At 40.7% G+C, this 27,438-nt stretch overlaps 1 protein-coding gene across 2 annotated transcripts in view; it reads right to left on the bottom strand.

Moving 5' to 3' along the window:
- Positions 1-368: 368 nt before the first annotated feature.
- The window catches only part of KCTD1 (potassium channel tetramerization domain containing 1), a 101,096-nt gene continuing 74,026 nt past the window's right edge, over positions 369-27,438 (bottom strand). The window contains exons 2-5 of one of the 2 annotated variants that reach the window (XM_075270601.1): positions 21,275-21,453; positions 5,811-5,955; positions 3,560-3,865; positions 369-2,045 (exon numbers count right to left, since the gene is read on the bottom strand). In XM_075270601.1, coding sequence (XP_075126702.1) covers positions 1,887-2,045; positions 3,560-3,865; positions 5,811-5,955; positions 21,275-21,453 — 789 coding nt within the window. In that variant the 3' untranslated portion in view covers positions 369-1,886. The remainder of the gene's footprint in view (positions 2,046-3,559; positions 3,866-5,810; positions 5,956-21,274; positions 21,454-27,438) is intronic. The other variant, XM_075270600.1, reaches the window with a different exon arrangement.

Here is a 27,438-nt window from a genome sequence, read left to right as displayed (position 1 = left end):
GTGAGTCTCCGCTGCAGGATCCACCAAAATTTGCAAAGAGAATTCCTGTACAGACATCTTTTCTGTCAGCCAGTTTCAGTATAAAATGGTGGAAACCCGCCGGACCCCATTATAGTTTATGAGGTCTGTGGGCGACTGCTGTTTTGGTGGAGCTGAACGATGGACACGTGACTACCTGGCCTTACTTGTTGGTTACCTTTGTGTCCATCCTATGACCATGGACTGTATATTACATCACCATGCGCTGATTTGTATCCCCTGGAGGTGAACAATGAATCACAACAAGCAGAGAGCCAGATAACTATGAGAACTTGATGGAGAAAATATATCTGATAAGTGTATTGTTTCATTATAGGAACAATGCTGAAACTGGAAAACCCCTTTAAGTGAACGGGTCTGAGCTGAAACCTCACACACAGCTGCTCCTAAACTATTTGGTGCCAAGAGTCAAATCTCCCGAGGGTAGGCCATCAATATTCTAGTCCCGGGAACCCCCTTTAATGTTAGCTGAGCCAGTTATTTGTGTGTGTGAACATTCTCTCCTGTTACCAGAAACCTCTTACATAGAGCAGTGAAGACTTTTACTTTATTTTTGGACCAGTCATTTCACTTCAAGCCAAATCTAGGAATAAAATTCTGTAAGGTCAATCATTTATGAAAGATTCATAAAAAAAATAAAATAATGGCCACCAGTTGCTATACTATCCTTCTGATTTAAGTTGTGCTGTCTTCAATATGTGTAGGCAACAGGTTCACTCCAAATTTTGTAATGCTCATACACATATCTGGATAGAAATAGAAGAGGTGACACTGCGCACAGCCCAAATTCATCTGCGCCCAGTTAACACTCACTTAATAACTAATCAGTAAAGAAATTCATCGCCAGTATAGCCATCGCCAACATGCAAGTAGGGGACGCACTTTGGCTATGATGATGGTACCAATGGCGGCTCATCTTCCATGTAAAATAAAACAGGCACAGGCAAAACTATGAAACTGGGCCAATGTCACCAGTCAAAATAGATAAAAGGTGCACAAGTTGTCAATTCATGTTCATCTGGGGTAGACTGGGTTTGGTCTACAGCAACGTAATTTGGCTCCAACTTTTATTCAGGCCATAAGTTTACCAAAAAAAATAAAAAGCTGAGTGGTTTACCAAATAGAACATTTTTTTTCTTTAGAAAGAGTTTTTATAAACCCATCATAAATAAAGATCAGATACAGATCATAAACTTGTTCCAAGTAAATTAAAGGGGGGCATAAACAAGGTATAAAATGGCTTTATGCATGAAGCTGGTATGTCTCACCTGGCAGTAGCCAGGTCTCCGACTGGTAGTACCCAGAGCCCATGGTACAGTCCAAAAAGACAGGGTTGTTGCCTGTGCCAACCAATCAGCAGTGATTTCTCTAAAATAAAGCAGTGATCTGATTGGCTGCTACAGGGACCGCCTCCTCGTTCTAATAATTTTATAAATAATCTCCTAGCTTGTATAAATAACCCAAGTATAAGTGAATTTGGGAGCGCTCCTGAAGGGGTCGGTGTGGGTCCTCAGCCCCTGACATCTTTGAAGGATTCTTTTCATTGGCTAAAATTCTATAATGAACAGAATACAAACTATGGACAGAAGTCATCTTATGGTATATGCGCATGTGTACATGGTCTTGGGTGGGAATAAAGTGTAGTATTACAGTACCCTTTTGTATTTTTAGAGTTTATTATTTGAACATCCTGCAGTTGCCGTCGTGACGTGTATTCCTGATACCGCTGTGTAACAGCTCTTAATGTCTTTTGAGGTGACGGAAATGTCTTTAAATCAGTGTCGATTATGGGATCCAAGTCCCAACTGCTCAGAAATTGTCCAATTTTGCATAAGAAAAGTGTCTGTTCAATCTAATGGCTCCTGCTTTATTCGAATAACAGAAGGTGCGCGAGATGTCCTTTTCAGTTCTCGTCTCAGTACATATTCACTAAACTGAGAAGAGTCAACGCCTCCACCGCATGAGCCCACAATTTCAAAGCCACGTTGCTGCAACCTCTCCAGCACCTAGAAAAAGAAAAGGCAATGATGTCCATAAAGACAGGCCGAGAAGTAACGTACAACATTGTAAAACTACTATACAATATTCTCAATAGCGGAGCATGCAACTCTAATACAGTGTGCTTTTTTTTTTTTTTTTTTTTTTTTTTTTTTTACAGATTTCGTAGCAGAATTTCGGCAGATTTTACACTATGCATTGTGGAAATTGGCAGAAGAAACTGTCAAATTTCATTGTGTATATTTTCTTTACATATTTAGTAGAAACTCATCCACTTTTTGGTATTGTAAGCATAGGGACACAAATTTAAGTTTTTAATAAAAAGTGATACCATAACTTCAGAAACTTCAGAAACTGCATCAACAAAACCTAAAATGGGTTGTGTCCTTACACTAATAAATTTTCCAAAAGTTGGTGTCCACCACATGTGAACATTCCTTAAACCTTTTGTTTATGTATAAAATAAATCTCATGTCAATCATTCAACTTCTCCAAAGAAGCCAATGGGGCCAATTTGTACTCCCTTTTGTCTGTCACCCACTACCTGTAAGGGCGGGTTCACATCTGCGCCCGGTCTCTGCTTTAGCCAATGCGGCGGGTTTCCGTCTTCTGCTCTGTGAAACTGTACAGGAGACGGAAACTCGGTGGTCAGTTTTCAAGCCCATTCACTTGAACGGGTTTGCAAAGGTGACCCTCCATGAGTGTCTTCTGCTGGTCCGTGAGGAAACCAGACACAAAGTCCTACATGTCCGACTTTGTGTTCGGTTAAAAAAAAAAAAAAAAAAAAAAAAAGTTTACATGCGGACAGGCAGAAGACGCACACAGGTTTCCGTCCCCTGTCCAGTTTCGCGGGGCAGAATACGGAAACTGTCCAGATTCGTTAAACCGGAGACCAGGCGCAAATGTGAACCTGACCTAACATGCTGAATGGAAAAAATGTAGGGGACAGATGGAAAAGAGTAAGGCTGTAGAATCAGACTACACAGCACTTGTTTGCTGTCTGTCTCTATGAAGATGCACGCAGAGGAGCTGTATACACACAACCAAAACTATAGGTAATTTGTGATCTTAGATAAAGTTCCTTTAGATGCACTGAGGCCTGAAATAATGTATATATGTGTATATATATGCCTAACTTCAGAAATTGTGTTATACCATCCTGATGAAGAGATCTCTATAGAGTCTCGAAAGCTCGATGTCATCAAAAAATTTTTTAAGTTAACCATTAAAAAAGGTATCAACTACTGAGGACTTCCCTCAAAAAATTTCTTTCATGTACAATTAGTTGTGAAGGCAGACATGGCCGCTAAAGTATAAAATGATGCTACGCTCAGAGTCTGGGGTGTATAATGTACCCCAACAGTTCAGCAAGTAAAGAAATACAAAAAACAGTTTACATGACTTTGTTAAGGGAATTGTATGCTGCCTATCCTATCCCTGAAACAGACAGACACAAGAGCTACAGACAAACTAAGAGCACAAAAATACCATATAAATTTAAGCAGTTTTTTTTTTTTTTTACCTGAACAGAGTTGAGGTGACAGTAGCCATTGAGCGGAAATCTAATAACGTGCGTAGAGTCGTGGTTCCAGCCCGCATTAACCGAATTACACATCACATCCCCGATTTCTGGAAAAACTTCCTCTATTAGAGATTTGTCTCCGCTCAACGTAATCCTTTCACCGAGATCTGGGGCCACTCTGACAACTAAGCACTCACAGGGCCTGGAAAAACGCCCAGCTTCCCTGTCCTGCTTCCACCTCTCCAGTTCCAGAAGCATGGGCTGAAGCTGAAAGTACTTGGCCTCTTCATACAGCAATGTATAATCCTGGAATAGTGCAATGAAAATACAAATAAAACGTATTGACGTCCATCAATGCTTCCACAGGACATAGAGTAAATGACAATAGCCATGTTTAACATTTATCTGTTCCATTTGAGGGTGAGCTACCATCTGTGTACATGAGAAGTTATACTACATCTGGTCATTTTATGTCTTTTTAGTGGTCTGTCCCTCTACATGCTGTAGCTGGAATATGGAGACGTCTCTAAACTGGTAAGCGGGGACTAGCTGCCATGTACTGTATACACTAGTGAAAGGACCTATATAGAGAAGTACTGAACCGTACTGATGTGAGTAATGTACATTTCTATTCAGCCTTAAAGTGTGTGTTTTTTTCTCGTATCTCCCATGTTTCCTGCTCACTCCTCCCACTGACTTGTCCATAGACTTCTCTAGGGATAGATAGTCATCCGAGTCATGTGACCTTCAGTCCATCTTGAGACAGACAGAGCAGTGAAAGTTATTTTAGCAAAAGAAGAAGGAGCTGGAAGACAACCTGATAAGAGCAGAAAGAGGCATTTCTCACTTTTACAAAGTTTCTTATAAACGCCAATACTATTTATTTACCGTATATACTCGAGTATAAGCGGACCCGAATATAAGCCGAGGCCCCTAATTTTACCACAAAAACTGGGAAAACTTATTGACTCGAGTATAAGCCTAGGGGGGAAATACAGCAGCTACTGGAAAATTTCGAAAATGAAAATGGTCGGAGTTTTTGGGTGCAGTAGTTGCTGGGTGCTGGGAAAGGGGAGGGGGTGTTTTGGTTGCCTGTCTGCCCCTTCCCTGAGGACTGTTTTTTCTTCCCCCACTTGGAACTCAGCCTGGCTGAATATAGGGTATCTGCAGTGCTCCTATTAACCCCTTCCTGACAGAACAGGAGCACTGCAGATACCCTATATTCAGTAGAATGGGCACTTTCAGACACAAAACATGTGTTTGTGTTTTGCAGTAATTTTCTACTTTTGTATGTATTCTAGGGAAAGGAAGGATTTAGAACTTTTACTTTTTTTAAATTTTTTTTTCTTTTGCACTATTTCATGGGAGATTCTATACATTGATATTGTGGCTGGTCATAGACACCCCCCCCTAAATAATTTTTTTTTTTTTTCTGCTGACTCGAGTATAAGCCGAGGGGGCTTTTTCAGCACAAAAGCTGGGCTGAAAAATTTGGCTTATACTCGAGTATGTTGGCAGATATGCATTACCTTTAAAGAGGTTAAAATGGGTTGTGTCAGCTAAGATATGTCAATGACTGATCAGCTGGGTCTGCCCCACTCCAATCCACTGAGCAGAGTATCAGTGGCTAGGAACATTGTGCCTACAGGCTGGCTCAGATAGACTATATCTAGAGGCCTGTCCATAGTCTGTCCTGAGACGGCCCTTTATATAAGAATCAAGCGCTGATAAATCAAAATATAATAAAAAAAACTTCCATTAACAGCACTGCTTTTATACACACTACTTCATAGCTACATCTGGTATGCATTGGTATTGCTATAAAAATTTGCACGAAGATCTGATAACTCTCTGTATTAAAGGGAGTCTGCTACATATGTGTCTACCCTTTGCTTAGCTCAGATTTATATTAAGGACTCGATACAATACTGCAACATGCTAGCTGCTGTAACTATGTTTCTGCGACTTACATTACAATCGCCTTGTGTCCACATATAACATATTACCTTGTGACACAATATCACAAATCAATATTGTCTTGAAAATCTGATCATCTTGTGACACATATACAAGTGTCTAGCCAAGAGGACAAGTACGGAAGGACACATCTGCAATCCTACATACAAGTCCATGGATTACCAGCCCTGTTACTGTTGGAGAAAGAATTATACATATTTAGGTAGCTAAATATAACTCTTATCACCTACAAATGTGAAAATGTGATAGCTGAATAGGAACAGGATTTACTCACTTTGAAATCATCAGAGATAAGAAGTTTTGATGTGCGCAGGAAGTTCAGTATATAACGAAACATTTGGCCATCTCTGTCGATAAAGTAATGCTGCTTTAAACTGTCCAAGACAATGGGCTCCGTTCCATCAAACAGCCTTCCGATCCTGCAGGCAGACAATTCACTTCATTATATGAAGATCATATACTACATGTAAAACACTTAGTGACATGACTGTAATATGCACAAAATCCTGGACAAAGCAGTGCTTACATACAAGAAGAGCACGTACAAGGCGCCTAGGCCTCGTAATGTAGGAATGACAGGTACTCCTTGGATTAGACAGAACATGAAGTTGTGATCTTTCTGTATTAACTACTTAGTTGTATAAGTGTTATCACAGTACACCACTAATATTATATAAATGATAAGGAAAAACAGAATATTCAATGAAACTCTGTACTATAGTAGTATAGCCTGAGTAAGCTTGCTTATACTGTATAAACATGCTGCTCCGCATAGTTTGACCACTGGGTGGCACTGTTCAGGTACCTTCAAAGCATTTCATTGAACTATACAGCGCCAATTACAAAGAATAAAGAAAAAATATCTAGATCAATACAATAAATTATACATATTGACAACGTAAAAAAAAAACATTTCGTAACATCGAGTGGTATGTCCAAGATGAGTGCAAGGGTTATTTTTATTACCATTTATCAATGGCTGAAAGCAGAATATGCTCTTGGCCTTATGGTACAAAGCCGAAGGGTATGTTCACACAGCAGTAAATTCTGCTCAAAGTTTTTATGCCAAAACCAGGACAGAGAGAAAGTTTAATGGAAGGTAATTTACATTGGTGTTTTCGGGAAATCCTTACTAATACTGAAGCAAATGAGACCTAAAAAATGGGGGCGAAATCCTTAAAGTGACAAAACAACAAGTCATTTATATGACACATACAACATGCTATGTACTGTCAGTCACTCCCCTGTGTCATGGCATGTTATTTTGTCAGCTACGTGGCATCACTTCCTGTCTGTCTGACCACGGACTGTTGTCTCCTAACAGATATAGCTGGAGAGGTCACAGAATATAAGGAGCAGTCATAGAACATGTCCCAGGCAGAGCTACACTGCTAGAACGTGTGCTTGAAGTCATGTATAAGTATAAAGTAAGGATGTAATACACATAGAGGGGAGTCTTTTGTCTGCCTGGTAACTGTCTATGATGGAATAAAGCTACGCATACACGTAAGATTGAGTCCTCCCGACTCTCCCTTGATGGTAGAGGTCACAATAGATAGGACTGGGCTGCTGGCGTTCAATGAGTCCTATATTCATTTTTCCAAGGAGAGATAACGTGCCATTAGAGATGTCTGGCAGGGACTTACTCATGTCTTACCATTGAAAGCACATGCACACTTGACCGAGACAAGCGAGCACAAGTATTGAGGTGTTGGCCAAATGTGAATGGCCAAGTTCTGGCTTTAAGTCTCTTACCAGTTCCCAGCATGTCAACCTAGCTCTGCAGATAGATTAGGGTCATCTGAACCAATAACGGTGTTTCCCCCTCTGTTTTTGTCAATATATAAATTAGAACCTTGGAGCAATGAGGGCATGGCTCTTGCTCCAATAAGGTAAGCAGCGACGCCATCATTTATCCAAAGATCCATTTGCACACTGAGAAACACAGCGATATTTCAGCAAGATATTCCCCAGATTCACAAAGGGAAAACACCACGAGATTCAGGCAACAGTGTTTTCTCCTCGGTGCCTCCATTGCCGAAATATTGCTGTTTTTGCTAAGAGGCAAAAAAGCTTTTTGGATGTCATGGAAATTAAAAGGGTTGATTTTCTTTTTTTAGAAATAGTGCCCCCTATTTATATGGGTAGTGCCTGGTACTGCGGCTCAGCCCCACTCCATTTATAATAGTTAATTTCATAGAAGAGACACCGGATTACAGCTTGTTCTTGGTAAGGGAAATCTGCCAATGCATAAGATTCTTCTTACTAATATTCACTACAAGGAAATAAGCAAATCGTCCAAACCTCTCCCTATTTCCAAGTAGAATCCACTCCCTAAAAACCAGTCTGTGCCAGTCAAAACTCCAACACGAAGAAGGTCTATATTTATGATCCGTTTTAGTTCTGAAAGATAGCTTACATACGCGACCTTACAGCGGACACATAAGGGGGTTATCTCAAGATAGAAAACTGTATAGAATAATGAACGTCCGTGGCTGCAGTGTCACTGCCGGTCCTGCAGCAATGGCGTCATTCATTGCTCACGTTACCCCAGTATCTAGTCACTGACCTCCGTGGTCACATGTGTGTGTGTACACTGTACGTTGTTGCATAAAAATGCATGTGGGGTTTTTACATAAAAATGTATGGTTTTCAAGTGAAAATGCGCCCAATGACTGACTGCAGTGGTCACGTTATCTGTGCAGGAGACATTTAATGGAAGAGTAATAGTGCTTATTCACACTATAGGGTTTGCTGGCTGTGTGCTAGCCATTTAGTGAGGGCCAGCACACGGCCCCATAGAAAATACTGGCTCTATTCACATCACCATTTTTTTTTTTATTTAACTGTCCGTGTGACCGATCAGATAAATGATAGAACAAGACTAAGACTAAGTCTATGAGGGATCTGTGAAAACGAGTTGCCCTTGGCACTTGGTACTTTCTCACAGCCGAGTTCACGGCACATTGCTGTAATATACAGGCCCTTTAAATAAGTCAAAGATAACATTCAATGAATCCCTGTACTAGAACCATGAACAGGACTTTGTTGTTTTTGTTTATGACACTGATGGTCTATCCTTAGGATAAGTCATCCATATCAGATTGGTGGGGAGAGGTCCGACATCAGCTATTCTTGACAGTCTCCAGAACTATACAGTGTACAGAGTCAAGAGCAGAAGGCTCCATACACCATTTAGTGGCCATGCCAGATTATCCTAAGGACAGGACATCTATATCAAACCCTTCCAAACCCCTTTAAATCCTTCTGTACCTCAAAACTGAATAGTAATATTTCAGTTTTATTTGCACTAAGTTTATGTAACTACAAAGAGACAACTTATAAAATGTCTTTCTATAGAGAAATAGTGCTGTGGTTAAAAGATATATTCATTTGACTAATAAAGGGATTGTCCACTTTCAGACAAGCATTGAAAGACAAATGTTTGTGTAATGAGAAATCTACAACTTTCCAAGACACTTTCTGTATCCGTTCCTCATGGTTTCTAGATCTCTGCTTGCCGCAATTTATTCTACTTACTCCCAGTGGATAAAAAGCAGTCCATAGTCATGTGATTATACAGTCCATGATCATGCCATATACAGTCCATGGTCAGGTGATGGACACACAGGTGCACAACTCATTACCAGGCAGATGTCTGTGCTGACTGTAATGAGCTGTGCACCTGTGTGTCCATCACATGACCTCTGATTGTATATCACATGACCATGGACTGTACATCACATGACCATGGACTGTATATGACATGATCAGGGGCTGTATAATCACATGACTATGGACTGTACATCACATGACCATGAACTGTACATCACATGATCATGGACTGTATAATCACATGACTATGGACTGTACATCACATGACTATAATCACATGACTATGGACTGTACATCACATGATCATGGACTGTATAATCACATGACTATGGACTGTACATCACATGACCATGAACTGTACATCACATGATCATGGACTGTATAATCACATGACTATGGACTGTACATCACATGACTATAATCACATGACTATGGACTGTACATCACATGATCATGGACTGTATAATCACATGACTATGGACTGTACATCACATGATCATGGACTGTATAATCACATGACTATAGACTGTACATCACATGACCATGGACTGATTTTTATCCACTGGGAGTAAGTAGAATGAATGAGAGCAAGCATTGATCTGGACTTGATATAGAAAGTATATTGGAAAATTCTTTCATCTTAACTTTTTGGTACAGTTTTTAATGCTTCACGGGTGAAATACATTAAATATATTTGTCATGTAAAATAAAAAAAACTGAACCAAAAACTGCATCAAATCCATAGGGCAAATGGGCCTTGTGGTACCAGACACAGAGTCAGTATGACCATCCTGCGTTTTTGGCGCTGGACCTCTGATTTGGACAGCAGGCCACGACTTCCACTCTATCTGCATCTTAAGGATGGGGCCCCACGTTGTGAAAAGGCATCGTCTTACAGTACCTCCAAAGTGGATGGGATTAGCCATAGTCACATTGCACGAAAAAAAATCAGCATCTTTAAAAATGCCTGTGTTTTTGAAAATCGCAGCATGTCAATTTTACATGGCTTTTTCCATATGTACGGTATATAAAAGGGGCAGAAAGTCAAAGAGGGAAAATTCAATGCCGCGTTTTTTTTTCCCTGTAGCGTTTTTGCTGGGTCTCGCTCCATGGGTCCTTAGCCTAAAATTTAGATAAAACTGAGTACAATGTAGGAACACAGGACTATTATTTCCATGCTCCACAACTCAGGCTTCAGCTTATCAAGTCTACAGCATGGAGGTGCAATGAGCGCAAAGCCGTAGACAGCACTACCGCCAGTGCCTACAGAAAGCTCCATGGAAACAGGGTTAGGGGATATACCTTTTTTTTTTTTATTGGCAGAAACCCTTATGCGGGGACTGTGGGGGTGGCCGAGTTATGAAACCTTTGCAAGGCCCTGGCAGTCTCTTCTGATGCTAATTTGATGTGGTTTTGACTGCACCCATTCTGTCCATATGTACGTGCCAATATAGACATGTAGGCGCACCTACTGACGTTATCTGGAGACCAGGCTATACAGGTTTGGGTGCACCCTGGCAATAGTTGTAAGTACTCCGTACATGCACGTATCATATTCTCCTATATATACAGTTTGTCCACAGCAAGAACCCAAAGCGCGTTGTGCTCCCAGCAGGAAATAACATCATAGATGCTTTTTTACCATAGAATTACAGTACCTCTGCTAAATGAAGGGTTATTATCTGAACCCTGCCATGGGTGGTTTGTCCTGTGGATTTGCGTCCTATTTTCTACACCCTGTTTAAGTGGATTGTGTACTGCCCATGCATTATTTTCCACTTGTGATTCATGAGGTTTTTCGACTGCTGAGAATGTAATAGTCCCTAGACTTGTACACTGTTTACTGTAGGATTACGAAAGGTTTGGTAATTATATGTGTGAACACGTGACATCACCTCAGAAGCACTCGGCTCTGCCGCTGCCTGTGAAGAATGCAGGAGTCACGTAAGGACACCCCGCACACTGCCTGCTTCTGTACTCGGGCTCGGCTTACAGGCACCCACAAGTGACTTGACAATTTGTTTGCAGCTTGCAGGGCACAACACGCCTCTCTGACAACACCTAGCACACGCCAATTGTTTGACAATACAGAGAGGGGCGTAAATAGAACAGTGGGAGATATATTCAGACATGGCAGGTCAAAAGAGAAGGATATGCTAAAAATGACCCAAAAAATCCATAAATAAAGCTAGAGAGAGGGAACTACACGCATACACAATGTATCCAGTCCTGCATTTAGAGATTCTCCTGTATAATTTTGAGACCAAATATAGTTTAAAGAGGATCCGCCGCCGCACCCAGTATTTGTGCGTTAGTAAATACGTGTACTATTTATATAAGAGAAATTCTGCGGCATCTTTCTTACAAGTCTGCACTGTGCTCAGTTAGTCTTCCTTGAAATGGATGAATAATTAACATCCTGTGCCAGTTGGGGGCGTCTCTCTACATTGTCTGACTTTGCCCAGTCAGTGCTGACACTGTCGGACTATGTAGGGCACACCCCTTTAACAAGGAGAACGCTGACACCCAATTTTCAATTTACTCATAAATATTCAGGAGGAATAACAGCGAAGCGGCAGAGTGTTACAAGAAAAGATGTTCCAGAAATTGTCATTGCATGAGAAATACACCTATTTATTAATCGGTCATGTCAGGAGAGGTTTCTAGGTATAGACACCGCAGGTAACGCCAGAATATATGTAAATGGCTGCATGAACCAGATATATTTCACACGTTACTGTCCATATCTTACCAGATAATAGCACAAATAGACAAAAAAAATCTGAATTAACTACCAAGACTAATGAAATCATATAGGGCTGACCAGCCATGCCTCCTATTGTAACGTGTATCATTAGACTCATGTTATGGAAGCGTGCACTCCCCATGTAAATGCACATATTGGACAGGTTGTGTGCATGGACTGTGGCCTGAGGTTTGATACATTTCCTACTGGCTTCGGGTAAGGCAATACACTCCGCTTGTAAGGCTAAAGTCAGAGGAGAGAGTGACACTACACAGGTGATTCTCATGTCCGTGACTTCTCACATTTCACTATGGACAGGTAAAAACGGTGTACCTGTGTATATAGGCAATGTGCTGTAATCATAGAGAGGATATACCTATAACATATGTCATCATAAAGATATGGTAGACATATGGATGCGGTATTTTTTATTTGCTGCAAATGACAGGTGATACAATCAGTCTACTAAAGGACAACAAGCGAGTCTGACATTTGTGGTACTGTTCTCGTAAATCCTGTATAATACAAGCTGTGAAATCTGAAAGTCACTATATAAACCCATATATATATATATATATATATATATATATATATATATATATGTATATATATTTTATATTTCAGCCAGTATTTTCCTATTTTGTCATTCCCTTCTGTCTGAAACCTTCTCTTCAGTAAGGTCACATGGACTCTCACTCTGACCTGAGTATGTATCTGATTTGAGGGCAGAGTTTATCCCAGAATGCAGTCAGATGAAACTCGGAGCAAAATAGGACCTTCCCTACAATCATCCATAAAGGGATCTGGAAGCCCCATAGATGTGAATGCACTTGGATGTTATCGGACTCCATACTGTGATAACTCAGCTCTCCTTGGATGCGCACACATGTGAAAGGGTCCTGACAGTAACTCCTGACTTCCACACAGACTCTCCCGCGGGGGGAGGAAACAAACTGTTGTCACTGACTGCGGGTGAGCAGACAGTTCCTGTCACACAGTTATAATGTCTGAGCTCACAGCTCAATCTCCTTAACTACAAACTTATAGGGGATGATTTATTAAGACTGCCATATTTAGTATGTCCCCTGCACCAGTGATGGGAGCTCTTAATTCAACAGCTGATCCTCAAGATTAATTAGGTACTGCTTCTCGACACCCCCAAGGCTACCATTTTGTCAACCATTACACCACTTTTTGGTGTAAATCTTGATGACTATGGCACAAGTGGTGATCCCGACCACTTTCGGAAAAGTCTTAAGGCCAACGCAAAAGCGTAAGTGGCGTTAAGTAGTTGCATACGCCAGTTTTGTGGTGTAGCGGATTTAATGAATCCCCCCATAGTCTCTTCTATTACTTAGGAGACTATAGAGAGAAGGATATTTACAATGCTCCCAGCAGGTAGATATAGCACAGTCTCTAGATGCCCCTATGATGCTATTCTAAGACATCATGGGATTGATAGCAGAGCAAAGAGAAAGGGAATCTAGAAGCCAAGATGGTGTCCGATCAGGAGCAGAGGACAAGATGAATTGCAGGGATATGAGTACAGTATAGAAAGAAGAAGTCTGGAGAGTGACAGGTGTTTTTGCTGGGGTGTTTCTTTAAGTTATTGGTATACAGGAGAATGCAGGGCTTAACTCAAAGACAAACAGCACTCACATTATCTGTCTTCATTTTTGCTTCAATGCAAGGGTAAAGAGATATGAAGGGAATATGGGATGTATGTAGGGCAGGTGCACGGGGAACATGCGGGAAGGAGAGTGAACTATATACTTGAGTTCATCTATCTTCATGATATAATGACTATTCTCACCGGTAAGAGCAATGCTTTACCTCAAGAAATACACTAGAGGACAATACATCAAAACAAGTTCTACAAAACAGAATGAAAGCCATGCTTATAGGCCCTTGTGTACACCACGAATGTTTACTCAGAGAACACAACACCATCACATATTCCCCAACTCCACTGGTAAAACCCTAAGGCTACCGAGAACACCTAAGAGAGGACTTGGCTGAAATGGCCACATTCGACCAACGCACCGTAATATGCGATTGTTCGCCATGACCAACAGCAGACTATTGTCAGACAAATATGATCTGTCTAATACTGCATAATAAAAGGCATAACTGAGCAGATTCCATCGATCTCCTGCCATGTTGACGGTCGGATTGTTTGTACAGATGATCATATAGGCTATTGATCTGGCCAATTCAGGGAGCCGCCATGTAAAACAACTGCAGCACTGTGCAATAAACTACTGTATTATATGCTAAGACTTCTTAGATTTAGAATATTTTCACATATATTAGTTGATATCACAGCAAAACTGAAAACCAAACAATCCTAACCCGGATGCAGGTGACTAAGGACCGATTCCATGGAAAATCAATTTACCTACTAACATAATGTGTATGGAAACCAAGAAGAATATGAAAAGAATATACAAATTCCATGCAGATGGTGCCCACAAAGCAGCAGATCAGCAATACTAACCACTCCGCTGCCCGGCCTACCCTTTATATATAGCCACCTGTAGCGTCTCCATGGCCTTGCCACTAGCTATGGCTTAGATCAGATAAGTATCAGCCATTGGTAGCACATCAGTATAATTGTATATTGCCAGAACCTACATATGAAGCACGTTCACAGTAAGCCTAGTAGGACTGTATTAATGTCATGCAGTCTGCTTGTCATAAAGGACCCTAAAATGTCATTTGTAGGCAGTACACATCCAGTATGTGTGCAATAAGATGAGTACTGGAGCTAAAATCTCAGCTGCCATCAGCATGTTTATGCCTCAAAGTTATCTTAAGACTGTCAAGCTGGCAGTGAAGTAACTTCACTTTAAAACAAGGAGTTCTTCTAAGGGTATGAATAGCTCCATAAAGCAAAGCAAGTCCCTGACTCTGAGGGGTGATGCTCTTCAGGTCACTATCCTCGAGGTAGAAGTTTGGCGAGTACAGGACAAATGTGTAATTCCCATCTGCAAAGATCCTACATTCCCTAAAGACGTCTGACACAGCCACTCTGGGGGCAAGACATGGAACTTGACTCTGCGGTCTGCCACAGGGCACTGCAGTGGAGCTGACATTTACTATGACAGTGTGTAACTGAAGGTGCAGGTCTCTAAATAGACGGTCAGACTCTGTTAATACAAACAGCATTACCGCCTTAACCAATATCACTCTTGACATGCGGCTTACAATTAGCAAGGCATTACAGGCACTGTCACTACACATACACAGCGGGGGCTTCACGCCGACATGAAATGGGAAGAAGCTAACAATCTATTTACATCCCAATTAATATTCACAATGAGTATACATCCTATACTTCTGCCCACTAAGGGAAAGAAGGCAAGATACACCCAAAAAACTAATGATAACCTGATAACACAAGAAAAAAATACCAAAAATAATAAATCTATTATTACAAAAATAGTTAGAAATTAAGCGTGAGAAACACAAAAAGGGGGCAAAGGTCGGACAATCCAAGGAGACACGGGAAGTTACAATATATCACACGGCTAATTACCGGTAATCAAAAAATTGGATTTACATTCATAATATTAACATAATATACAATAAATAACAAGATGGCGTGATATATGATAAATAACAGATAATACCTGCGCAGCACACATGTAATTCATGAATAAATAAATGATAAGTAACTATATAACATATGCACTTAATAAATATAAGGGATTTACAGGGAAAGTGCCCCTGCAATTCTGATTATTAGAACATGAGTCCATAAAACATGTAGTGGCCGGCTTAGTAACTATACTAGTCCGGTAGGCAGCTATGTCAGTATGACAGATATTAATGCAGAGTGACAATCAGTCATTTCAGATATATAGAAGAGATACACCTATTTAAGCAAGCACAGAAGTATACATAACAATAATACAGCAGTGCTACCTCTACCTCACAGCCCTCTGAGGAAGTAGGGGCAAAACGCGCGTTGTGGTGCAAGTGGAGGTTGTGGCCAATCCTTTGGATGAACTGCTGCATTATTCGTATTTACTACTTATGTATTTGTACTAACTTGGATTAGTTGTATCTCTTCTATGTATTTGACAAGACTGATTGTTACGTTCTATTAATATGTATCCTATCGGCACAGCTGCCTACTGATCCCATCATATATTTATTCATGTGTGCCGCATAGATATTATCTGTTATTTACTATATATCACATCACCTTGTCATTTATTATATATGACGTTACCATATGAATTCTGATCTAATTCTTTGATTAATTATTCGTGTGATATTTTGTAACTTTGTGTCTCCTTGGATTGCCGCGACCTCGTCCCCTTTTATTAAATTTATGACTTGTAATAATAAAGTTATTATTTTTGGTATTTCTTCTTGTGTTTTGAGATAATAGGTTACTATTACTCACAATGGCCTTTAATGCCAAATATTCTTATACTATAAATGTATATTCAGACATGCAGGGTTTGTTCAGGTTCTTGTTTGATGCAGTTTTTAAAGCCAAAACCAACAGCACTTTGAAGTCAGAGTTGGGTCCAATTGTGATTGGAGTTACAATTGAAAAAAAGTTACTGAATCTAACTCTGGCTTCAAAATGACTACTAATTAATATTGTATAAATAAATGGATAGTTTGTTCCATATTTACGTTCATAGGAAATCAATCATTAGAGGATTTGTACTGCTTGTGCCTGACCATGGCTGCCAGTCTTTTGTAAAGAAGACAGCATCGGTCATTGGGAAAAATAGAAGAGTCAGAGTTGGAAGTTTGTTCTACCGTCTCCTGTCCTGAAAACTAGATAGAGAAAAAGAAAGAGAAGTAGCCTCCTTTTTTTTTCATTCTATGATCCATCCATGATTTTGCTGTCAGAAAACCCAAAGAAAACCTATACATGTGAATAAACACTAAACGTGCCCACCGTATGGGAACAGATATTGCACCTTCAGTCATCTGAACAATAATCTGACAATGAGCACCATATAGTTGTATTATGCAATTTGGATTACAATGATGCAGATGCATTTGTAATGAAAAAAAGCCCCAAAACAAGGGGTTAATGCAGGTGAGACAGATAAGCAGGTCGATACTGTTATATTCACTACCTTCAGTGTCAACCACTCGCAGATTAACTGTGCAACTCCAACACTATACCTCATCCATGTCAGCGCGGAGCAGCCTTGACTAGCCATCACTTTTCATGATGGCAAGACGTAAGGCTCTGTGGACACAGACACTCACTAGGAAGCATCATTTTTTATATTTGCATTGACTGCTTCTGTTGCTCTAAGACAGGAAAGGTTTTCATTTGTTATCTAAGCTCTAGGGCCTCCATGTCCACCCTTGGCGCTTAAAGAGAGAAGAGAAAAAAAATCAATGAACTATCAGCAGCCAAGATGTAGTCTGCACAGTCAGGTTACCAAAAGGTTTTTTCTTATTTTAACTACAGCTGAACAAAGAAAGGGTCAAATGTCACATCGTACAAATACCTGCATGTACCTACAATGTTCACCTATGGCATAGGATACTATAAGCATGTACTCAAGGTTAGTCCACACAGATGATACTTGACCACCCCAGCGTCAGCCCATGGTTGCACTACTATGTAGTAGACTACCGGTAAAAAAAGGAGTCACATATATGACGGAGAAGGTGTGAATACAGTGTAAGGGCTCTTACATACAAGAATATGCCACTGAATGAAAGTGGAGCAACTTCCTAGGACTAGGGACAATATGGCTAATGTGTACTGTTACAGAGCTACAATATGTATGGTACATAAGGAGTCGTATGGAGCATGCCACTTTTTTCTGCTTTGCATGGACTATAATTGGAGATATATGCAGGTAAAGTATAGGCACTATGGGGGAGTTTTATGAAGCTGCCTTAGTTATAAATCTGTCCCTATGTATCTCTATCCCAGCCTTATCACTTCTCTGCAAAGCTTTTCCAAAAATAAAAAAAATATATCTGAGCCATATGTCAGCCATGTGCCTAAGCCCCGTTCATACTTTGAAGTTGTGTCATCCATTAGAAGAGAAACAACAGACAATAACAAAAATTCTACATATACATCTCATATAATAGAAGGCACAATATACAAGGGCTAATTGTAATTTTAGTAAAATAGAAGGATCGGGTTAGGACTACATGGAAACTTTTGACCATGTAACATTAGGATCACAACTGTCACCCAAATGAGAATAAATTTAGTTGGGCAGAAATCCAGGTCAGATTTCTGTTGACCATTGGTTGTGACCTTGTAACCAAATTTATTGCAACAATTAAAATTATGTTCTATCTAAATCAACCTAAACTGACCATAGACATTAGATGTATGCTGACCCAACCTGCAGATTTCATCAGCACCATCTGATCATCTAATGTGTATGGAGGTCTCTCCATATCGGGAGAGACAAGCCGCCACCAGAGGTGTGTGGCAGCGGGTTACTCCCCTTTCCCTATTGAGAACACATGAATACTCGGACCACACAAACATAAGGGAAAGGATGAGTTGACAACGGTCCCAAATTTACCAAGACAGTCCCGAATTTATGGTAAATATCCTGGCAAATTTAGGCATATCACGAGCCACAAAACATGGCTACACCAGTTTCAGAGCACAGGGGTTTGGAGTCAGAGTTGTGGCTGATTATGGGTGGAGTGAAAAACAAAAGTTGCCGACTTCTAAATAAAATGTTGAATTATTTAGAATTCTATTCTACAATTATTAATAAGTATAGTATAATTAATTAGATGCTTGGTTTGTTACATATTTACTATCATAGGATCCCACTAGCACAGGCTGTGGAAAAATAGAAGAGTCAGAGTTGGAGTCTACAGTCCTGGTGAGTACGCTCACATTCTGTGTTATTCAGGATAAGAAGCCTTGCTACCGCACTGATATTCCAGCATATAAAGTGAAATTCAATGGGCGTGCGCTGCTGTTAGCGAGCCGCTCTAAAAATGACAGCATAGACCACATTTATAATGTTATAAACCATTACTTGTACCCAGTCCACAAAGTCCTTTATTATTCACCTGGTCTCCTCTAAGCTCACATCTACTGTAACTAATAACAAGAAGCTGCTCAAAAACAGGATTTAGTGCAGGAGTGCCGCTCCTGGAGACGGCAAACAATATACCGGCCTTTAAATATCTCACATTTCCTTAAGTTGTGAAAAAGGCCTTCAATGAAGGAGCATTTTGCATATATAAAAGTGTTCCAAATATTTCTAAACCCTCCTGAATATGTATGAATGCCTCTATAACCAACGCTTAAGAAAAGCAACCACAAGGAATGAGTGCGGATAAGCTTTCTGCAAAGAGCACAGAAAATATTACAATTTACCCATCAGCAGAATATATCTACATAGAGTATTTTTTACAAATCTTCATCAGATCTATGAAAATAGCTTCGAGACAGAATAGAACTGAACCAAATTTAGATCCATGCCAGCGATTTGCTGCTTAACAATAAGTTGCAAAACCAATGCGTTTCCTGAACAATGGTTACCGGAGTTCCAGGAAAAACGTGTTGTTCGAAATTCTGGGAAGGCATCTGAGATGCTGGCATATTTGCCTCCAAGCTATATACACACCCTGAATGTTGCCCAGGGTGGAGAGCGGTTGAAAGGATCCGAGTATACTTCATTGTGCAATATCACATAGGTGCCAGGGCCTCTGAGTAACGCACTATAAAATAAGGACAGCCTGAATAATATCATATTTCATAAAGTGCCAGGGGAAACTGGCGCCATACCAAGGCAATGCTTACCATTCTACGAAGAGGTGGACTACTGTAACAAGTGGAAAAACTAAGAAAATGTACAACATACAAGGCTCCATGGCGCTCTAGCTAACCCTTCTTATACTAAAGGATATAATCTATTCACATTGAAATATCAAAAATGATAAGTATAAGCCCCCCATGGACATGGTGATGTGCTGTGTTGGTGTGCCAGACATATTGTTAGCAGCTAGTACATTGACCTATTATTTTCTTAGGTCCCTATAAACACAACTGTGCAAGACCAGGGCACCATGTATGGGGCCAGGAGCCTGGGATTGATGAAATGTATGAGTCCGTAAACAGTACACAGATCCCATCCATGTGGCGTCTGTGTTGTTTTCTCGCCGTCCTGCACATGCACACGTTCATGTCCATGTAGGCTTAATATGTAGGGCGTCCCATCCAAGAGCAGAAATGTAAAATGTGCACAATTATGCATTGTAAAGGGGAAAAAACATTGCGGGGACTGTTGTGCATAGCAATTAGAACAAGAAAAATTGCAATGTAAAGCATGGGGGAGAAAGAACATATCAATGGACACATTTATCTGTCTCTGTCATGGTTAGAAATAAGAATGAAAGAGGATTTCTCACTACCATAGAATCCAACATACTGCCGGTAAGCTGCTGTCAGCACAAGGACGGTACGGTTTCTCACTGAAGTAACACAACACTGTATGGTGACCGATTTTTCAGATTTTTTATTCTTAATTTTCATAATTTTTCTCCTCCAATGAAAAATAGCTCAAACCAGCTAAACCACAGACACCTATCTTCAGACAGCGGCTTGGGGGTCCTTCCCCTTATTAGTACAGATGGTTACTGGGGGGCTGGATGAAATCTTTTACGCTAAGTTCACACTAGTGTTCTGAGTCTCCATACAGTAGGAGATGCCATCCCACATTCTGCTTAGAATCAGAAGGACAAGTCCTGTGAAGGAGGACTTTTCTCTCCATTGTTTTCAGCGGAAATCCATTATAGTCCATGGTTTTCTGCATATAACCTCTTTTTAAGTGGACAGGGTTTCCATTTTTTGGGTTCCCAAAGTATGGAAACCTGAACTCTAGTGTGACCCTAGCGTTAGATGCAGTCAGGTGGTACTAAAGAGATGGGGTACGTGAAGGCTCAATTTAAGGAACAATATCCAGCCATTCAGTAACCCTGCTCTGTCCTCATGAGGGGAAAACCCCCAAAACTGCTGTCTACAGATGAGTCTCTGGTTTCATCACAGATCAAAGCTCTGTCTTGGCAACGTGAACTTCAAAAAAGAACCGGTCATGTCTTTACACCCCTTAAATGTTATACATCACTCGCTGCAGAGATATTGATGTCAGTTGGCAGCAGAGGACCCCTATGGTCAAGTGGGAATTTTGCAGTTTTCTGCTACAAATGCACAGGAAAATAGTTCAAGTTTTCAAATATCTCACCTAGTTTTATGGTTGCCTTCTTTCTTTACATATATATATATATATATATATATATATATATATATGTCATAAAACTTGCAGTAGTTACAGTAACACATTGTGTATTAACACAGCTAGACAAAACACAATTTCCCCTCAGAAGTGTAGTAGACTTACCTAGATTCAGGGTACTTTGTTAACGTCGCCAAACTGCTTGTGTACATGTGTCCGCCAACATCAATGTGAACAGGTGCATTGGACTTGGTGAGCTGTGCGGGGGTGGGGATTCCTTGATTGTTCAGAGGTGAGGCAGGGGATCTGGTGATCAGAGGTCTTGACATGTTGGGTCGGGTGTCCTAAGAGCACAAGATAAAGGTGGGATGATGATTTCTTGCACAGTTAGCATGTAACGCTGAATTGGAAAGGATAGACATTAATAGGTTCATATAATGACACATATCTCTAATAGGGCTTGTAGTGCACATTCAGCCAAAATATATAAAAGTGAACTCACTTATATACTTAAGATTTGATCAAATACAACTCTTTTCACCAAAATGCCAGAGAATAGTAAAAAATATTCACTTATGTACATTGTGATCCCTATATGGGGCTCAATCTACATTAAATTAAAAAAAAAAAATTCACTTGTTCAAAGGGTTGTCCAAAAAAGAGCTGAAAAACTGCATGCTGTCATGGGGATTTACTACATTTAAGGGAGCGTTCACACTACCGTCGGTGTCGGTGCATGCAGGGTTCCTCTGTCCGCTTGAGAAGTCGGACATCTTCTCTTGCGGACAGAGAAGGACGGGCACGGAGTGCAAAAGAACGCACCCAATGCCCATTCAAGTGAATGGCAGGTGTCACGGACACATCTAGTGTCCGCTCCTAGTGTCCGTGACAGATTTTGAGCGGACACTAGGAGCGGACACTACATGTCGGACACCGACGGTAGTGTGAACGCCCCCTTACAATGGTGGAATTAGTATAAGTTGTGCATTTATTTTTTTTTACAAGTGAAATGTAAAATAAAGGTCTTACACCTGTAAAAACTGTGCGGCCAAGTACCAAATTGCAAAACCACAGGAGATTTTTCAGGTGAAATTTTTAGAGTGTAGTATGTGTATATAAACTGTAATCGATCAACAGCCATATACTCAGGGTCAGACATAAAGGTGGTGTATGCCAGGGTCAGACATAAAGGGCTGGTTAGTGGGCACAGTAGCTTCCACAGGGATATCAGTCTATTGTTGATTTGCAAACTTGCAGTTATTCCACATATCACATATACAAAAAAAAACCCAAAAACTAGTTGTAGTACGGAGAGAAAAGAGCAAATCAGATGTAACCAGGGTAGAAGAAGAAAAAGGGCAAGCCATACAACCACACGACAGGAGAAGGTTTAACCTCTTAACCACCAATGACAGCTATATTTCTCATAAGGGAGTGCTACTTACAAGATATAACCTGCAAAGTGATCTCCTGGGTACTGTCTAATGTGTTCATGAGACTGTGTTAGGGCCACAGCTGGAGTATACACCTGGACCCCCGTCACATCTGCCAAGGCCAGAGATAACTCTGATCCTGACAACTCAAGCCCTTGGATAACTGATGACCATGGCATCTAGGGTTTTAGAGGACCTAGGCGGGCTTCCTCTGCTAGTCCATATAGTAAACAGTCAATAAAAATAAAAATGTTTTTCTTCACTTCTAATCTAAAAATCTTAAAATTTTTTGTACCTCAAAATGGTGCAGTTAAAAAATATAATGTGTTCCATAGAAAAAAGCTCTCGTGCAGCTACACTGATGGAAAAATGGAGTTTAGAATATGAAGATGAATCCTACTAATATTATAGATGTGAAAGTTTGTGTGTTTGGACGTTTGAGTGTGTGGATGTTTGCTCCTCAATAACGCAAAAACGCCTGCACGGATTTGGCTGACATTTCGCACATACATACATTGGAACCTGAAATGAAACATAGGCTACATATTATGCCAGTCACCACCACTAACACCGGATTCATGGTCACGGAAGGCTAAAGGACCCGAGATGACGTCATCACAGGTCCTTCAGCCGTTCTCCTATTGGATTGCGGCATAGTGTGGGCGGCGCAATGGAGATTGTGCACGCAGGAGAAAATGGTGTCTACTCGAAGGTCCAGAGTGTACAGAGAATGCAGTCTTGGTGTGGTGGCACAAGAAGTGTATCGTGTGTGAGTACGACAGTGGACAGAAGTGTTCGGCATCTGCCGGGGGTAGGTGAACATCCTTTCAGACTGCTGTACCACACCAGCTGCAGTAAATGTCTGCACTTGAGCGAACATGTTTTTGCGCGTGGGAGCAGCCGGCCACATGATATGGGGGGTTTGGGGGAAGCAGGGGCACGCAGTAGAGGGGGGCACATGTAAGGGGGGCCCGCGGGAGTGGGATTGGGCAGGGGCCAACGGTCAGCGCAAACACCAAGACGCGGACGAAGTCGCGGGCAGATGCTAGTAATAAATAAATATATTTGTCATAAGAGTATTCCAGAACTATGATTTTGATTGACATGATATCACCGTCCTGAGAAGGGGAAATGGAACTCAATATCTTAGTTGTGATCCAAGCATGCCTAATCATTAAGGGGTTAAGAAACAGTAAAAAGAGATGCAAGCAAACAGATAAGAAACTGGTAAAAAAAAGAAAGACAAAATTAAAATGGGAAAAAGAACATGCCCACCAATTTCAGTATGGACATCAATGTGAATCAAGTTGTTGCAACATCTTTTCTGATGGAAGATGTTGGAGAAAAGAAGGATCAAGTATGCTTGGCCAACAGCTATTAAAGGTATATGGCCAGCTTAAAAAAGGTTTTTATGGTTGACTCCAGACATATGCATAAATCAAGCATGTATGTGTATGGGGATGCAGAGTAGATGACAGCCATCTAATCTATTCATCAGCACTGACAGAAAAGGGCCACATTATACATATACGAATTCTACTGGTGCATTACTATATACACTGTATCTGAGGGTCAGCTCAGGAAGAGTAACGTAGTATACAGGTCTCTGAGCTGGTAAGGCAAACTTCTGACTCCAGCACCAACACAGAAGATAAAACTTAATGTATATTTAGATGATTAAAATTTCCTAAATACCCATTCTAAAAAATTGTATATATGATAATTAATAATATACTTTGATGTCAGAATACACTTCGGTACACTTCTACTGACTCCGACTCTGTGACTGAAACTCCGCACCATGGAATATATTAAAAAAGTTGCTGAACCCTTTATGCAGAGACCTATAACATGGCAGCCATAAGTAGATTTACCTTTTACATTCACCAGTGCCTGTATGTGCTTTGTGGTACGTACAGTTTATCCAAACAGCAACGGGGCACAAGACAACGTCTTGGAGATCCATGTCTGAGCTAATTGCCCTCTTGAGAGATGGGGACAAGGGCATATCGCTCTCAATTACATCTGATCCTGGAGTGCGAGCGCATAATGCAATGCGAGGGAAACAACAGGCCTTAATTGATGTAACGAGAGGGTCTTAGAAATGCTCCCCACTCTGTGCCGAGAACTGATAAGAAATAAATCCAGCCGTAAAAAGCAGAATCCACCCCTGCAGGAATCCATCATTTCTAGACGGGAGGGCCACAATTGCTGCACAGCTTGATTTGCAGTGTTTCAGTCTTGGCACAAACAGTCAAGCGACAGCTCAATAGGGCTTGCTTACAAATGATAGCGGCACACCGGCAGCCTGCCTGTGAAGTATACAGCTGCTGTATTCATATAAACTGGAGTTTACCCCTTATAGACACAGATTTACAGAATATTAACCTGACTGAAACTAAATCTTATCAAGTAGCAGGAAAACATCCGATAAATTAGAAGGCCCATGAGCGAAGCAGCAAGCTGAATTATTTATACCCACTATCAAAAACAGGTAGCCGCAGCCGGTCAATTTAAGGTCTCTCGCAACACTGCTAGTCCCTGTTCTGTCTGCCATCAATCACTTCTACACCTCTGTAATGGGGGTCCCCACACAGGATAGATTTACTGCTACTGAGATAAGTTCTTCACTACTTTTATGACCTTTTTGGGGACATACCATAAAAATAGAAAGTTAAAACAAAAAAAAGAACAATAGAAAAAAATAAAACAATCACGTCAATCATATTAACAAAGTCCTAGCCCTGATGACCTTAAAGGGGAGTCTGCCACCAGAGCCCAGCATAACAACTAGTTCACATATAGATAGGTTAGGGTCATCAGAATCAGAAGGTGGTTTCCCCTTGTGAATCGGAGCCGCTCTTGCCAAGATACTGCGTTTTTTGTCAATATGCAAATGAGATCTTTGGAGCAACAAGAGTGTCACAATTGCTCCAAAGAGGTACGCGGCAACTTCCCCATTGCTCTAAAGAGCTCATATGCATGTCCATAAAAACTGTGATTTCTTGGCACCAATTCACAAGGGGAAAATACTGTTTGATTCAGGTGACCCTATTCTATCTGCGGGGCTGACATGATATGCTGGGCTCTGTTGACAGACTCCCTTTAAAGGGGGCTTCCTGTGGTCAAACAAAATTAGGGAAAAGGCATGGAGACCAGTGGTTGCATTCAGGAGTCAACAAGACATTGCTGCAGCCCAACCAAAGATCTGTGGAGATCAGTGAAGTGGTAGAGAATAAGCCCCGATGCACATCTGCGATGGTAATGGGAGGGGGGGTCCCGTGACGGACTACCAAACGCATTGGCAAGTGGTGTGCAGTGAAAGCACATGGACCCCATAGACTATAATGGGGTCTGTGTGTATTCCACATGGAACATGCGGACAGAAAAGTAGTTCACTATCTACTCTCCTGTGCGCGGAGACCGTGCAGATAGCACATATCATTAGACAGCATTATAGTCTATGGGTTTCATGTGCTTTCACTGCACACCGCTTGTCGATGCGTTTGGTAGTCCGTTCGAGGGGGGGGGGGGGGGTTTCGGGCGTACTCCCCCAAACGGATTACCGACGCAGATGTGAACCAGCCCTTTAGCTTCTTTTGTGATTTCATACCCTTGCCTAGCTGTGCCCTCATTTTGTCAATCTCCGATCACCCCTGTAACTAAGGCATTTCATTTATCAGAACAAAAAGGTCATTAGAAATGTATCTTATTGTGAAAAAATGGATTTCTTACACAAACAAAAAGACTGCCATTTGGTAATCAAACTTGGGAAAAGTGAAAGCCCCATTTGTAAAGAAAAAAAATATTACAATTACTTAATTACAATAACCTAAAAAAATAAACATAATTAAAAAAAAAACAAAAGTTTAGTTGTACATTGCAACCAATGGGTTGTTACTGTTACAGAGTAACCACATACAGATTATTTTATGTTAAGAATAAACTGCATTCATTGTGAAAAAAAACTAATATTATATTATGAAGATAATAAGTATGGCATTGACCTCAAATATATTTTTAATACCCAGTTTCTCGCTAATATCTTAACACTTCTCCTAACACTTTTTTTTTTTTTGCTTTACTACTTTTAATATAAATTTACAATATTGTACCATATTATTGCAATTTTTGGATGTATGACTATATTTTGTGGCCAGAAAAAGAAAAAAAACTGGCCAGATAAGAACTTGACCACACAGGCATTGTGATCCCCTGACTCCTAGCTATGACATGTATTTTGTCATGGGGTGTGATAAAGGTTATTCGGTGCATCAAAAGAGGTTAATAAGTAGGCATCTCAGGAAACTGGAGCAACGTTGGGTGGAAGAGTTTGCCTATGAAGCATCATTATATAATATATTTCTCTTTTACATACACTGGGTTACCTAGATTAAACCCAGTGTTAGGATTGCTTTATGTAACCACCCTATGCAAACCGAACAGTCATGAATATGTAGGTAATGCCACCCTTCAGGTAATATTACAATCACTTTACCTGTTACGCCCTTCCTGTAATCTCAATCTACAGATTATCCTGTTGCAGGTATACTGTTTATTTATAACTGCATAGCGCTATATAATATGGTATAGTTTGCTATGCTATTCTATATGGACATATACCTGCAAAACGGGGTACAAAAGGCCATTCTCTCATCCTCTGTGGAATAATGAAGCCTATGGATACCTCTACATGTATGGCTGATGCTTTTGCTGATGTTAACATTAGGCAGATATTACAATAGCACCCCACTGGTCAGTTACTATGGGAAGCCAAGGCCAACGGAACTACATAGTGTACAGAGCAGGCAGCGTATACGCTTGGTATTGGCAGTGCTGGGATACTGCAGCTCAGGGGCCATTCACTTGAAATGGAGCTAAAACTGCAGCAATCCA

This window comes from Leptodactylus fuscus, chromosome 4, assembly GCF_031893055.1.
Source record: "Leptodactylus fuscus isolate aLepFus1 chromosome 4, aLepFus1.hap2, whole genome shotgun sequence".
Lineage (NCBI taxonomy): Eukaryota > Metazoa > Chordata > Amphibia > Anura > Leptodactylidae > Leptodactylus > Leptodactylus fuscus.
The sequence above is the reverse complement of the archived record's forward strand: the minus strand, read 5'-3'. Positions and strand labels throughout refer to the sequence as shown.